At 51.7% G+C, this 15,088-nt stretch overlaps 2 protein-coding genes and 1 non-coding gene across 3 annotated transcripts; 2 read left to right on the forward strand and 1 right to left on the reverse strand.

The window, feature by feature from the left end:
- Positions 1-780: 780 nt before the first annotated feature.
- On the forward strand, positions 781-1,773 carry N0V96_001590 (uncharacterized protein; the record flags this gene model as incomplete). The annotated part of the gene is made up of 1 exon (XM_065756270.1): positions 781-1,773. One exon carries the CDS (start codon positions 781-783, stop codon positions 1,771-1,773), a length of 993 nt encoding a protein of 330 aa, XP_065615510.1.
- Positions 1,774-6,797: 5,024 nt separating this feature from the next.
- SEN54 (tRNA-splicing endonuclease subunit sen54) lies at positions 6,798-8,255 on the forward strand (the record flags this gene model as incomplete). The annotated part of the gene is made up of 1 exon (XM_065756271.1): positions 6,798-8,255. One exon carries the CDS (start codon positions 6,798-6,800, stop codon positions 8,253-8,255), a length of 1,458 nt encoding a protein of 485 aa, XP_065615511.1.
- Positions 8,256-10,901: 2,646 nt separating this feature from the next.
- Positions 10,902-11,000, reverse strand: N0V96_001592. Its single transcript has one exon. It is a non-coding gene; the product is annotated as a tRNA-Ser (tRNA).
- Between the last annotated feature and the right edge of the window lie 4,088 nt (positions 11,001-15,088).

Here is a 15,088-nt window from a genome sequence, read left to right on the forward strand (position 1 = left end):
AGACGATCATCCGGAGCTGGACAAGAAAGAGGAGGCATGGGGATCAGTGGCGAGCAATGTTTCGGATCCGCAAAAATGCATCGAGGAGTGTCGAGCCCAGGTCCTAGCAAGAGTCGTACCGGGGTTTAATGGATCGAGGTACAATGAGGTTTGTAAGCACCTGCTATCGAACGATGAGGACGCGAAGAACACTCTATGGGAATTGTATTGCTGCGACGCGACTGAATGCGGGGTTCACTTGAGTGGGAAGCCAGAATTGGGACAGGATCGTAAGTAGAGCGACAGCTCTTAATATGTTGTCGTCTTATAGCTTCTGACTCCAGCTCAGCCAGCGTAAATCTGGTCATTAATGTATGTCAAGGGTAAGTCAGCCCCTTCCAGTCTTACCATTATCAACTGACTTCAGAGCTCAGTATTCTTACACCAGTAATTAAAGATCCAGGCCCTCCCCCAGACGACTCCATCTGTCCGATATCGTTGAACGGCCCGCTTATCAATACGAACGGGAGGCCGTTGTACAAGACGGATTCAACGGGTTCAAGAGGGCAAGAACCAATATTCACCGACTTCGGGATAATGGCCACGATTCCGCCGGAAGTCATGCCATCGACTGTGTCATCGGCCTCAAAAACATCCACACACTCAACGTCTCCGGTGACAGCAATCCCGACATCTTTCGTTCCACTCGCGAACCAGTCCCAAAACCATCGACACAACAGGCTGACCATGGGGACCAAAGTCGCCATCGGCACGTCCTCTGCCATAGCATTCCTCGCCATCATGGCTTTCGTGATATGTCTGTTCCGCCGTCGCTCGCGGAACGACTACGACCAGAGCCTAAAGAGCGAGATTGGGCAACCCAATCCCCGGCCAGACACATCGCCCACACCCCTTTCAGGTCACCTGTACGCTATACGCGAAGGTATCCGTACGCCTTTGACACCTCCGCCCCGTCTACAGCAACGTCGGTTACTTTCCACCCACGGGAACCCAGAGAGACCGAGCATCAACATCAACGTCCCCATCCTAGGAACTCCCCTCGGCGCCTCGGTCGAAAAGGCAGGCGTCTTCTCGCCGTCTCCCACCTTGACACCCGCGCTCGCAGCAGCCAACAGAGTCCCTCCGAAATATGACCGCTCCACAAAGCCGTACTACGGCGTTTCTCCGCCGCCGAATGGATTCGGTCAAGGCACCGGGGGCGGGCCCCGATCCTCCGGAAAGACATCGAGCAAGAGCAGCGCCGCGAGCGGTCGCACTGCCACTACTGTATCCAATGTCTCGAGCATATTCCCGCAACTCACCCCCTCCTCGTGGCCGATGCGGCCTCCGAGGCCTCACGAGAAGCCGCTGCTGATACCGGATCTGGTGCGTCCTGGTCCTCCTCCGGCTCGCTCCCTTCCTCCGGCACCGCCTGGGAGCCCTGCGAGTCCCGTGTCCTTTCACAAAAAGTTGCTTCTGCAGCATTTGCAGCAACAGCAGCAACAACAGAAACGAGAGGAAAGCTTCGAAAGTGTCAGCGCCGCTGTCAGCAACGGGTGGGTTCCGCCTCGGAATCCGGCGCGCGGCGGGGTGCTGGGGAAGGAGGCGAGTGATTTATGCGAGTTGACAGAAACTTGTGCGAGAGAGTCGCGAGAGAGGAATAGCTGGGGAAGCTGGAGTATTGGAGGTGGTGGAACGGGTGTTGGGGCGAGTTCGGTGCAAAAGGGGGACGGGAGTGTGAATAGTCCCGTGTTGGAGGAGGCGGATCTAGAGAGGATAGGCGGGCGGTACTGAGTTTATGAGGTCATCGATAATGATATCATGTGAAAGTTAATTCTTTAAGGTGAGTTCTCTCGATTCCTGTATTGGTTTGCCATCGTGCTGGGAGGTGGACATTACGATCACGCGTGCGTCTGGTCTTGATCAGCTGGCTGATCGGTAGCTGGGAGGAGATCTCGGCATGGCGTTGTCAACTGGATTATATACGTCTCGTTACACTATATGTTGTCATTCAGTTCATATCTAGCAATGTCTATCTCGAATGAGATTGATAGTATTATGCGAACATAGAACTCTCGTCAGCATGGAAGTGAAGTTTGACACTTATCTTCAGCGGCGATCGCTCATTCGCGCCACAGTTCCATACCTTTTTCTTAGTTAACATATAATATTTTGAAGCTACAATTCGTAACTCAGACCGTGATCATACTGTTCGCGTATTCTTGTGTGTGACTCATAGAGCCTGTCAAGCTCGCTACGGCCGTGCATGACAACATGGACATCACGATGGCCTCACTCTGCCACATACGACCATACCCATTGGAAAATTCGGGATCCCGTCCGCTCTCCCATAGACAAGCCAATGAGGGCCGGATTAGTAGTTGGGTCGGTGACGACCAGCGAATACCTGGTGTTGTATGTCTTTTTTTGGTGTTTTGGGTGGTTGGTTTCTCACGATGTGAGGCCCCGTGGTGTGGAGCGGATGGTGGGCGACGATGATTGTGGAGGACTTCCTTGTTGGCGCGCCAGACGAAATGAAACGCCTTCCAAGCCTTAAGTCTTGTTGTCGTCAATAAATCTGGCTGTTTCCATCTCGCTCAAATATTCTGCCGTAATATTCTAGACCTATGGCCTCCAAGCAAGCCAAATTCCTCTACTCTCTTCGGTGGCCTCGCTTCCGAGGACCAACCAGCCAACCCAAACGACTAAGTAAGCCACTATCCACCACTAATTAGGCCTCATAATAGCTGGTAAAACATTCTGGACCACCTCTTCTGTTGAAGCCTTGCCTGCGGTCGGCAGATGGAATGAATTCTGCGGGGGTGAACCATGGGTTGTTGACTACTGTCGCCACCCTTTTGCCATCATACCTCAGCTTCACGGGAGGCCGTAGGTACTTAGAATGCTCTGTAACCTTCTGGACGAGAGCCCATGCTATCGTTGAACGTTTTGAGGTCGATGGTGAAGGCGAGGTGATCCTTACATGTCGCTTCAAAGTCGGCCCTCTCTCTAGAGGACAACGCTTCCGGACCACGGGACCTTGTGGATGGAAGAAGATTCTCGCCCTTTCCTTTTGTCTTGTTGCTATAATTCTTGTCCAGAACGCGAATATATCATCGCGACCCAGGTAGAGATAGGGTCTGGTGATGATGGTGGGAGCGGTGTTGGGTCTTCTCTAGTATCAGTGGTGTGCCTCAACGAAACATGAGACGTAGACGAGAATAATGGTTGTCTTGTTAAATGGCTACTTCAAAAGATTTCGGCTTCCGATTTCGTTGCTATAGGCCGGTCAGACGTAGAGGAAGCGTGAATTTGGAAAGGAATTTGGAAAGGAAAAAGGAATTCGGTGAGTGCTGGGCAGGCAGAAATGAAAACAAGTCGTTGAACGGTACTTGGTGAGAGATGAAGGCCCTTGGATAGTAATTTTTACTATTATATTATATTGCTCTAGCTTTCGCGATTGATTCTCTCCCTATTCTGGTTCTACGACCCATATGGGTGTGTGTGTATTAGCGTTGCCCACCTTGCTGCCATTGAAGCGCCCGCCTTAAGGAAACCAAACTGCGAAGTACTCTCACTGATTTAAACAGATATATCGACCGAAAGTTTGGGCAAGGGGAGGGCTCATGACTTCTCATACGCGCGACGTTGGTTGGACGGGTGAGAGAATGTAAACTGTCACAGAATGATCCATCAGTCGCACTACTCGTTGGGCATAACTTAGGCTTTGCTGATAAGAAGAGCAGATCCAATTAGCCAAGCTAGCAATCAAGATCAGAGAAATCTAGGTGTAAGCCAGCCTTGGATTGTTGTAGTTTCATATTTACAATCTGACGGATAAGCTCTCGGTCGTGACAGAAGTTGAGGAGGGAATCTACCCGAAAACTGAAGGACATCTTGTGTGAAATATTTACCTGACCAGGTGCCTGCAAGACCAAGGCAACCAATTACTCAAAGAGCTGAATACACATGAATAGATAAGCGAGACTGGAAGATATTTTCACCACGTGATTCAAGGCATCTTCAAGCCAGTGGTGAGGATGTCAAATATTCGGGGCCCACTCCTCCTTCTTGCCTCGAGTTGCCCGGCACCTCCTGCCCTCTTGCACACTTCACCTTCCTTCTCTTCTTTTTTTTTCCCTCTTCATTTTCATTTTCTCTCAAATTTGCTTTTCTTCAGAAAAATTGCAGTCTCTTTTCTCCAACCTCTGCATATCCCATTCTACGTTTCTTTCCACACCTTCACCTTCGACCTACTACCTACTCTGCAGTCTGCACATCGCAGGAATTTTGACATCGCCGTTCTGACCTGCCCATCATCACAATCGAGGTAAGTCTGTTTTTTCCGATGTCTCTCTGGGAGCACCTGCAATCCGAGGCATGACCTGCCGCGCGTGGATGGGTCCATGCTTTCGGGCTGGCGAATTTCCCTCTTCTTCGACTCGACCGACTCGACTCGCTACGGTCTTGCCTTACCATCTCCTAGACTCGTCTAGACAATTCCGGCCGTTTCTGACACATTATTCATACAGATTGTCGAGAATGGAAGACATGTTTTTCGCTCCTGAAGAATCCGGCGGCGACGCTAGGCAGCGGCATGGACGGATTCGCATGGAATTCTGATCCCTGAGAATTGACACCAAGCCAAAGGTATGTGACTTATAGATCCGGGGTTTCCTTTCAAAATTTGTAGCAAAGCTCACAGTATACCGGCGCAGCTCCTAATCAAGCGCGTCTTCTGACTATCCTTGGGGACGACCAGGTAAAGAACCATGATCTTGTGGTAAGTTTTGTATTATATTCCAGACGTGGGTTACCTGTACATGAATCTAACAATCCATTCTAGTGCCTACTTCCATACCTCAAATCACCATCGCGCTCCCATGGAGCGTCACGGAGGGGCTCAGACGATCAAGAAAGTCGCAATCCTTGGCAGCCGTTACGAAGATTTCACAGCTCTCGTCAAAACCTTTACCTCGGGTCCATCCCAATGGAACCCTTGCTCAACAGACCTATGACTCAAAAGGGCGATCGTCTCACTTTTATCTAATGAAAGCGAGTCTGACATGGCCCTAGACATGACAGTAAACTGTCCGTGATATGTGCTTTTGCTCAACGCACCTCCACTCGAGGTGTGGTGTTACGACTGCACACCCTGATGGTCCTGGACAAGACCTTAAACTGTCCCAGGTAGGTGGCCTACCTGTGACTCAAAAACAACCATGAACGTAGTAAGTCTTTCGCGAACAAGGGAAATCGCTTGGTTCTCCTCGACCCGTGGTACCCTATGGTTCCCCAGTGCTGATGACTTCAAGTTTGCAGAATGCAAAAACCAATATCAAGAATGAAAACGTATGCGCAGATGAGGCATCTGCACACACTATCTTATCTTTCTTCAGCTTCCTTCTCGAACCCGCTGGGTCAGAGAAGAGGAAATGAAGACACACCGACAAAAAAAATCAGATCTACACATACAACAGAAGCGACACACAAGGGACCAGCAAACGTGACTCTTTCGGAAGAAGTACGACGTTGAGTACTCAGTATCAGACATCGTCACTCAGCCCAGTTACCGCACTCTACCGAACGCCTTAGCTCTCATCACCGCTACCCTTCCACATCTTCAACGCCAACACTCTGCCTCGCCGGCAACACTGGCGCCCGGTCCCTATGCGCCACCGGCATTAGCCCCTGGTTTACTCCCTCAACTTCGACAACTAGACCATCAATCTGTCAAACGGGGCCGTTGTGCAAGTTTCCAAGGCAAATCCGCTTCTGTTCGTCGAACCGTGGTCCGTTTCTGGGTCACTTCAGCTACGTGAGGACTCGGAAGGCCATTGTCAGGTGGACTGTTTCTGGAGAAGGACCAGACTGAGCCACTACGAAGCCCGGTGCAATCTTTCGTCTCTCTTTTGCCTCTCGCTTGGCTATTACTGAATCACCTCGCTCCTAGCCGAGCTTACAAACGGAAATCCGACAAGCTTCCATTATCATGGCGTCCACATCACCCGAGAGTTGAAAGTTCCCCCGCGACGAAGCTGTTCTTCTACTCAATCTCTGCTTCCTTCTATCCAATATTTCTTGAGCAGAAATGAGAGAGAACTAGGTTGACAGAGGAAGATATCGGAGCGGTATTCAACGGTCAAAGAGACGGCAAGCCGAGCGGAGAAACATAATCACAAGCAGCGCTTCGACCAAAGACAATGAACACGCCCGACTTTCACTCGAAGAACACTGATAGCGGACTCTGCCCAGCGAACCTCTGGCAAGCTGGCGCACTCGGAATCTCCATGCCTCAGCGCGCAACGAACCAATGCAGATGTTTATCTACACGCGGTACCAGAGAACAGTTCATCGTTGGGTGTGTCGTACGTCGGATCCGTCTCGTCACCAATCCAATAATCCTCACAATGCGGAATGAATGTAATTGACTTGTCAAGGCATCAAACTACGGTGCAATTGCAATTTTACGTATTCACCCTCAGCATTGACGGTATGTACATCTATTCGTCTTTTTGGTTGATTTCGATTGCTTGCCCCAGCACACCTCTAATTGGTCAAAGCTCACAAGCTCCTTCTGCAGCTTTACCCAATTTTTTTCTCCCCCACTGGAGGGATCCTTCCTGACCAAGACTCACACCGAGACGCACTCGAACCTACAACACCAGCCCGAACTGCACAATAACCCGACATAGCACTGACCGCAAGACGAGGTTGGAAACCGATCGATCGCGCATCCAACAGAGAGAAGGAAAGAAAAGCCCAGTCTATGGAAATAATCAAATAAAAATCGAAGCGCCTACCAAAAGAAGAGAAAAATGCCCCTCGACGACGACGACAATCCCACCGCGGCGCCGGCCGCGGCGCAGCTCAACAATGACTCGGGCGCAGGCGACGAAGCCGAAGACGAAGGTCTCTTCGACATGCGCCTCTTTGCATCCATGTTTAACAAGAAGGGCGTCGCCTCGCAAGCCGTCCGCAAGGGTCAAAAGGACTTTGAGTCGCACGGCACGAAAGCCCAGGAGAATGCGCTGGAGACGAGCAGGCAGGTCATTGAGGAGGTGCTGGGATACACGAGAGTGCACAGGGATACATGGAGCAAGGGCTGGTACTTCCCGGACTACTGGCCCGAGATCATGGAGGCCATTGAGGATGGGGACACGTCCGGGTTGGCGAAGCCTGAGTATCTGCAAGAGTTCATGACCGAGACGAGGCCGATCTATGCAAAGGAGAGGGTTGTGGTGGTGGAGGAGCTGAAAGGTCCGCAGGCGAGGTCTATGGGCAGAGTGATTCGAGGACTCAAGACGCCGAGGCCGGCTCTGGGAAAGCTGTGGTTGTTGCCCGAGGAGGCCCTGTTCCTTGTGGAGAGGGGTAGCTTGGAGCTTTGGTGGCCGTATCGCGAGCTCAAGGAGATTCTGCCGCCGACAGAGGTGAAATCCGCTGAAGAGCAGACCGATCCCGAAGACGCAGAACCCGAAGACGAATTCGACATTGGCGTACCCTTGAGTTTGCAAGCCGCCTACTCATTCTTCATCGGACTGGACGGCGAACGGGGCAAGATCTCACTTCCGAAATACCAAGTCTACTCACACCTCAGACGGTTGGGATACTACGTCCAACGCGTACCGCCAGAACACACAGAATCAACGCCCACGCCCGAAGCACCGCGGAAATCACTATGGCAATGGCTCGTCTCACTCCTTCAAAGACCAGCAGCGGCGCCCGCAACACCACCGCCCTACGGACCCCTCGTCAAGCCGGGCGTCTATCGACAATACAGCATCGTCTATAAACAACTCGAGCTCCTATCCCGCTTCCAGCCGTCGCCAGCACCGCAGGAGCTCAAGCAGGCCGATGACCCGTATAAGATCCACTGGCACGTCTGGAAGCCCTCGAAGCATCCCAACCTTCGCGTGACGGACCTCCCGCCGCCAGACATTCGCATCGCTGTCGCCGACGCGCGCGACGACGCGATCCCGGACATTGAGGAGATTTCGGCGCTGCTCGAATCGACACCGTTCGATCCGCCCGACCCCGTCTCGATGGGCGGACCGGGAAGGCTGTACCAGCGCCTGAGGCATGGGTACCGCAACGTTCTCGTTGCCGTCGTGGACCGCGGCTTGGTCAACTTTATGAGGTTCGGGCAGGCTGCGTTTGGGGAGGAGATGCTCTACGAGAGATTCGATAACCGGGGTGGGTTCCGAGGCGGGAAGAGGGGTGGGAGGGTGGACGCGGAAGGGGAGGAGGCAGGGGACGGGGCCGAGGTCGGTGAATGATTGCCGGTCGATACGGAAATTTGATGTTGCGGCACGGGGTGGAGAGAAAGAGATGCTCTCGAGGCGGGGCGGACGAACTCTGGGACGGATACCTCCCAAGACTATTGTGGCATCTATAGAATGGCGTACAACTAGAGAAGCCTCACGGCTTGCGGCTCGTGACGATCACCGCCAGTGGTTGATAGATACCCTCCCCCTCATCACCACGGCCTCACCGTTCAATGATGAAATGAAAGGACTGTCTATTGCCGAGTTTCCACTCGCGATTATCCTAAACTGCCCCAGCTTCATCAAACCTTGAACTGTTTTCTGGGAATCCCAAACTTCTGGCACCTGCTACAGAGGCTATGCTGACGACAGTCACGACAGCTCTACAACCAACCCCGGAATCCACAACGTAGCCTTTTTTCTCCCTTCCCGCCCCCAAAATACCCCATTCTTTCTATAGAGTATAACAAAAGCCCGTACAAGAGGAAAAGTCTGACCTCGCTCATCACCGGAAAGGACAGGTTTATTTCCGGAAAGGGTGGTGCGGTACTAACGCCAGCCGTATAGGCAGCAGAGAGGAAGCGGCCAAGAACCAAAGACGTGTCTTCTAGTCGCAAACAAAGTCGCCGAAATGAGTCATGCTTCGAGGGCTTAGGAACTTGCAACGGCTCGTTCCCGCTGAGGTTGCCAGTACTCCCTCCCTCCTTCCGTACGGAGTGATGACTCGAGTTAATTTCGACCAAACTTCTAGGGCTGTCCGTAACCTACCTTTGCTATACTTACTATCCTATTCTGCAACTTGTGAAGTAATCTGGCGAATTCTTTGCCACGGCCGTGAAATTTAGTTTAGTCACTCATAAACTCTAACGCAATGAAACTCGCCCAAAAATACGGCCGCGGAAGTCCTCCAGTGCGCGGAACCCGCGCCTTCAGCGTCCAGCACGAGGTGAAGAACCGTTCGTTGTTCTTTGCAAAGTATGGCATCTCGCATCAGCTGTTCATAACGCAGAAGAGTCCCTTGGCCCGTTGTCGCCGTCACTTGCCGCGATAGGCAAACTTACAATTCATAATATTTTTGATTACGTGCCCGCCACAGATGTCAAGGACATGACGTTTTTTCATCGGCACCTACTTGGACAACCTATAACCTGAGAAAAGGTCACAATTCCAGGAACCTGCCCTTTTGAACTAGTGTATCCACAGAGCAGAAAAAAAAAAAAAGGCGTCGGTGCTTACTCTAGTTACAAAAGGTTGGGGGGGGGGGGGTATCACGGAAAATGCATAGAGTTGCGAATCAGGAAGGCGGCCGTATGAAGAGCCAATATCATAAACGCTGTAGGTTTTTCTCACTTGACAGCACCGGCCAATATGCGATTCATTTGGCGAGAAGTCGGTCACCGCCGCCGCCGATCGCCGGCTGAGCCTTCTTCCAAAGTACGGATGCCGACGGGATTGTGGGGGGATTTGATTTGGTTTGGTTCTCTTTACTTCTGGCGAGTGTGAATTACATACCTGCCTGTATCCGTAATCACATGGCAGAACCGCAAGGCGCGAAGTGGATGGAAGGGGAGCAAGAAGAAGAAAGATTGAAATGCGTGGAAGGGCAGGGGGTTGGTTTGGGGGTGCGCCATGGCAAAATGCCATCCATCGACTTGGGTTGCGCGCGACCCTGTGGGGGGGTTGTTATTTCGGCGAGTAATACCGTACCTTTGATTCTGGTGTTCAGCCAACGATGTTGTGAGCTTGGGACGGGACTATAATCCTCCATGGGTTGAAAATCCCCTCAAAAAAGGCCACCCATAGGATCAAGTTGGACCAAGTACAGCATGCGCGAAAATCTCCCCTAGCCAACAAACAATGTCATCGCGGTGAGAAAAGATGCGCTCATGCGTCAACTGGGGGGTGAGAGTTGGCCGGGGTTTAGTTGGAGTTGGCTGCTAACCTGCATGGGAGATCAGGATTGACGACGGGGATATAACCACAGGACTGGAGGGCCCGTCCAACCCCTGTTGACGTGACCAGGAAGGGAAAGCACTACAGACCAGTGTCTGCACAGCACGTTTTTTTTTTGAGTTTCATTGGGCGTGTAGTCTTCATATGTACGACCACCGGTCATTTTTCGACTCATTAGCTTGTCGAGTATCGAGTACTACCTATAGAAGGAGTGCTTGCAGATGCGGCATTTGAGGGTTTAGGCTGCATGAGAAGCAGTAGCGAGGAAGGTGATCAAGATGAATGACCTGCCAGGTACGGTTCGCCCGCTGCCCGTATCCATTGCTACCTCCCGTGTTCATGGAAGTGTGTGCAACGAAGAAGAGAGTTTCTCGCGGCTATCAAGGCGTGTGTGTGTACACCGTCTGTTGTTGGCGACGAGGGCCTGCGGGTGAATGATGAGGTGATCAAACAAACCAATCTCACCATTTACCCGCATGGCAGTTGCCTTGTTGGTGCTGGTGCTCGGTTGAGTTGTCAACTTGGAGAACTTGGAGGAAACCTTCGGCCTGGTGCGCCGCGGAAATTGTCGCAAACCTAACTCTCAAGTTGATCACACAGCTTCATGCACGGGATACAGGAAATGAAATGAAAGGCGGCAAGTGACGACTGCAGTTATGGCAGATGACAAAAAACACAAATTGGTGAGAATTGCAAAAGGAAATGCGACAACAGCAGGGTTCGAACCTGCGCATCCGAAGATAATAGATAACGATTGAAGGATCAATTCAAGTCTATCGCCTTGGACCACTCGGCCATGTTGCCATATGCAATTGATGAGTTTTAGGAATGAGTTCAGCACTCAAGTATCTGAGAGGCAGTTTTTGTGGGGCTCCACAGGCGAATGAGACAGCAGTCTTCAGCGCACTGAATAACGCGAGCGATCGCAACAAAAAGAAATCAGTAGGTGAGCGTAAAACTTTGAAAACTGCAGTGGACCATGCCAGTAACCGGTGAAACATACCGAGCATGGTTTCTTCTCTGGTGCCAGTGGGTGTAACAACTGCCTTTAGCATACTTTTGCTGGCGCAAGAGTCAAAACTTGAAAAGGCATCAACTCCGGTTGCCGAGTTGCCCGGCTCGTGCGGGGGACTCGGGAGTTGAAGGCTTGAAGCACAAAATTGACAACGAGGGACGTGGTTATGAATAGTTCACGATGGAACATTTGGTCTTGGCGGTAAAGGGGAAGGAGGTTTCCGATATCCATGCAACCCAGGTGGTGGGAATCCCGCTCCTCCGGGGTGCGCGCCGCCGCACAAAATTCGAGCAGAACACTGAGCATGGGGGCCTGGCAGTGCGGCACCTGGTGCGAGCGTAGCCAGAGAGGTTGCTCATCCTCATCCACGCGCCCCAGTTTCGGGAGTTCCTACATAGGGTAACTCGCTGCGTTTCGAGTTGAGGAATCGTAGATCCGTCGTTTGCTGACAACCTGACAGCGCTTCTTGGAAGGTGAAGAGGGCATTTCTCTGACTCTGCCCCCCCTATTCCATTTGCACAGTTTTGAATGCGTTGGAGGCCACAACTACATCTGGCTGGATAAGCATGTAACGGGAATTGCGACAGACAACCTAACTCATTGGTGGTTGATTGGCGTAAAGTATCGAGGCCCTTGTTAGTGTTACTTGGCCTAACATAAAGATTAGCAATATGCCGGCTTCTGTTCACAAGGTCGCGAACGAACGGCGCGCGGAAAAAAGGCGCGAGAGAGAGAGAGAGAGAGAGAGAGAGAGAAGACAATGTGATACGACAAGATGATTGACGGAGAGACCAATAACCGCCCAGGATGGTGATCTGATGCGCTGCTGCAGTGTCAACACGCCCGGAGATCCACCGCTGAAGCAATAACATTATTATATTAGTACCACGGCTTTACACGCTGTTCCAAGGATGCGTGGGGCCGGCCAGCCGATCCAGGTGGACTCGTCATCGTTAATACCAAAGTACCATGTTCATGTCGGGGATTGAGCAACAGGATGGTCGAATTTTGCTCTCTAATGGCATAAGCGATTCCTTCTGTTTGATAGCGGCAATAGTAGCCGAGGCATAACGGTACCTAGGTGATTGTCTCATAAACCCAAATGCGAGACTGGTGTAACCCGAATGCGGACGCGTGGGTGATCGCGGGTTGATGGAGGTGAGTGATGAACAGAGAGAGAGAGAGAGAGAGAGAGAAAGACAAAGATAACCAAACAAAGTCGGCCGATTGCCTCAGGTCAGCAGATCATTGTGTTTGGGAAGAGAATTTCTTGCCCTCAACGGCTGGAGTTGCTGCGACTGACCTGCTGATCGGGCATAGTTGCCGTCGGTTGTACGCGCTCTTGCGTGTGTCGTGTCGCATGGCGATTGATTGCAACTTGCGACAGCTTGGCCGGACTTTCCCACCGGGCCCCTCAGGAGTAGAACAGAGAAGGAACAGAGAGTGATGACTGATGAGGGCGAACTAAACTCAAGGCAGGGGTGGGCCAACATGATACGGATACAAGGCAAGAAACGCGCTTGGTGGCAGCTGGCTGGCGCCCAGGTTGTCTTAGGTTGTGCTAGCCCGCCTGGGTTGTTGGTAATGTGGAATGAGAGGAGTACTTTTTTGCCAAGTACTCTGCGTGTTGTGGTACGTAGACCTAATGATATTCCTCTCTCAGATTAGTTGCACCATGCTGGACGCCTGACACCGATAACCGACACAGAGTACCGATGCCGATGCATAAGTATGATAGTCCAAGGTCTAAATAGCTTAAGAGGGGTCGTAAGGGGGCATTGTTCAGAGATAACCACCAAATGTTGTAGACACATGACGAAAGAGACTCGGAGGGCGCCTCACAAGTACAGTCAGTCACGTAAGATGGGTAGTATATGTATCCGTAGTGAACTTTGAGCAAAAATCAGTGGCATTCAATTTAGGTTGGGACTCTGCGCGCAGACTGGCAGCTGGCTGGACCAACCCAGCCAAGCCAATCCACACCGTGACCAAGCCAAGCGAGTAAGACAGACGTAATCAGAGGATATCCATGGAACGGCAGTACCTTTTCATTACATGATTACGCCAACATAGACAATGCAACATGCCAAACGCTCAAGGTGAAGTACATTTGGTCATTCGTGAGAGAGTTTTGCGCGCAAGCGGGGCTCAGCTACGGATACGGTACCACGGGGATTCCAGGGTTTTATCTCACATTTGCCGGCGCAATTGCCAAACAGTCAATCAACTTAGAGATACACCAGCGAGGTGTCAATCAAATTGGTCGGTGGTGGTGGTGGCCCCCCCTCCTGAGAGTGAGAGTCCCCTCCAACTTGAGCCCCGCTCGAGAGCCCAAGTCAGCCAGTCATCGAAACTCTGGTCACAACTACGACTGGGATTGATAGGGAATTACACGAGCCATGGTCACAGCTTGGCTGTACGCTACTTCGTTACGGATACTAGACCCTATCATTTGAAGATGTGCGACCCTGAGTAAGATGTGCCCTGGTCAAGAAGAGTCCAAGACGGTCGTACAGTCAAAAGTCCAAATGGCAACTTGCCTGCGGCGGCACAGAGCGATTCTCCACAACCTGCTTTGAGTGACGACTCATCAAGAATGGTGAGGTGTTTGGCCCATCTGATCTGATACGATCCGGACACGCGCAAGTCGAACGTGTACTGGGCAAAGGCGGAAGCAGGACGACGGGTGGGAGCCTTTGGGAGCGCGGCGGTGGAGGGAAAGGAGGGAATAACATCCTGGAACGCGCAATCCAGCTCGCCGGGCCTAGGGGGGAAAAAGGTACTATTGATGCAAATTGCTTGGTACATACATGGCCATGCTGTCCTGACTGGATAGGGTGATGACTACCTTACCTTTCCTCATCCGTCCGTCTCCATTACGGGGCATTTGTTTGGTTTCCTTGCCATGTGTGACCGACAGATGATATGAGCCACGGGCCACTTTTGATCAAAGTACCTTTTGCTCACGCTCTCTGTCACAGGGCACTCTCTCTCTGTCTGTCATCTCATGAGAGGCTGAGGTCGCTTGGCCTCCTGCTCGATGGGAGCTACTGTAGAACTCACATAATAAACTGGAACCACCCCCGAAATCATAAACCTCAGTCGCAACTCTGGTTGGCCTGTTCTCCCTTGGGGACAAAACTAAAACCTATGTCTCTCAGTATCCCGCGTCCGTATCTCTCTCGCCCTTATCCTCCCCATCCATCCATGGCCACTCAATCACTCACCCGCCCACTGGCAGAAAATTCCTCTCATTTGTTCAGTAAAACCTTGCCGGGCTTTTTACTGTACCTTGGTGAATTGAACCCCATTCACACGCCGATTCTCATACCAATCGCTTTGTTTCCTTTCCTTCTGTTGCCCCCTGCACCCTTCCATTTCCCTCCAAAGTTCCCATCCTTTTTTCGCTCGTGACACGCCCCCTCAACTTTACAAACAACACGTCAATAACCAAGGTTCCGATGCGGCCAGGCCACAACAGTACTTGAGTAAAATACCTACCTTAGCTTAGCTTACTGACTTGCCCATGCTGTGCTGTGCTGTACTGTGTACGCTACGGGGTACGCTGTGCCCAACTTTTACATCATCCCACACACGGTCCTCCTTTGGGTCTAATTCCAACACTTTTCTCTTCCTCACCTCACATACCTTACCCTTACACGGCGATAACCCAATGCCGTCAACTTGTATGGTAGACCGGCTTTGATCGACTCGCACATTGATAACTGGTGTTTTCGTCCATCAACAACAGCAGTTCTCTCCGCTAAATACGCCCTCATCTCGTTTAAGGCGCGCCGAATCCTGTTTCCCGCGCCATTCAACTGTCAGCGTCCGTGCTCTGGGACACAAGCCTGAGGTACCATTCAGTATTCACCTC

The sequence above is a fragment of the Colletotrichum fioriniae genome (genome assembly GCF_027942845.1).
Source record: "Colletotrichum fioriniae strain IMI 355084 chromosome Unknown scaffold_1, whole genome shotgun sequence".
In the NCBI taxonomy this organism is placed as follows: domain Eukaryota; kingdom Fungi; phylum Ascomycota; class Sordariomycetes; order Glomerellales; family Glomerellaceae; genus Colletotrichum; species Colletotrichum fioriniae.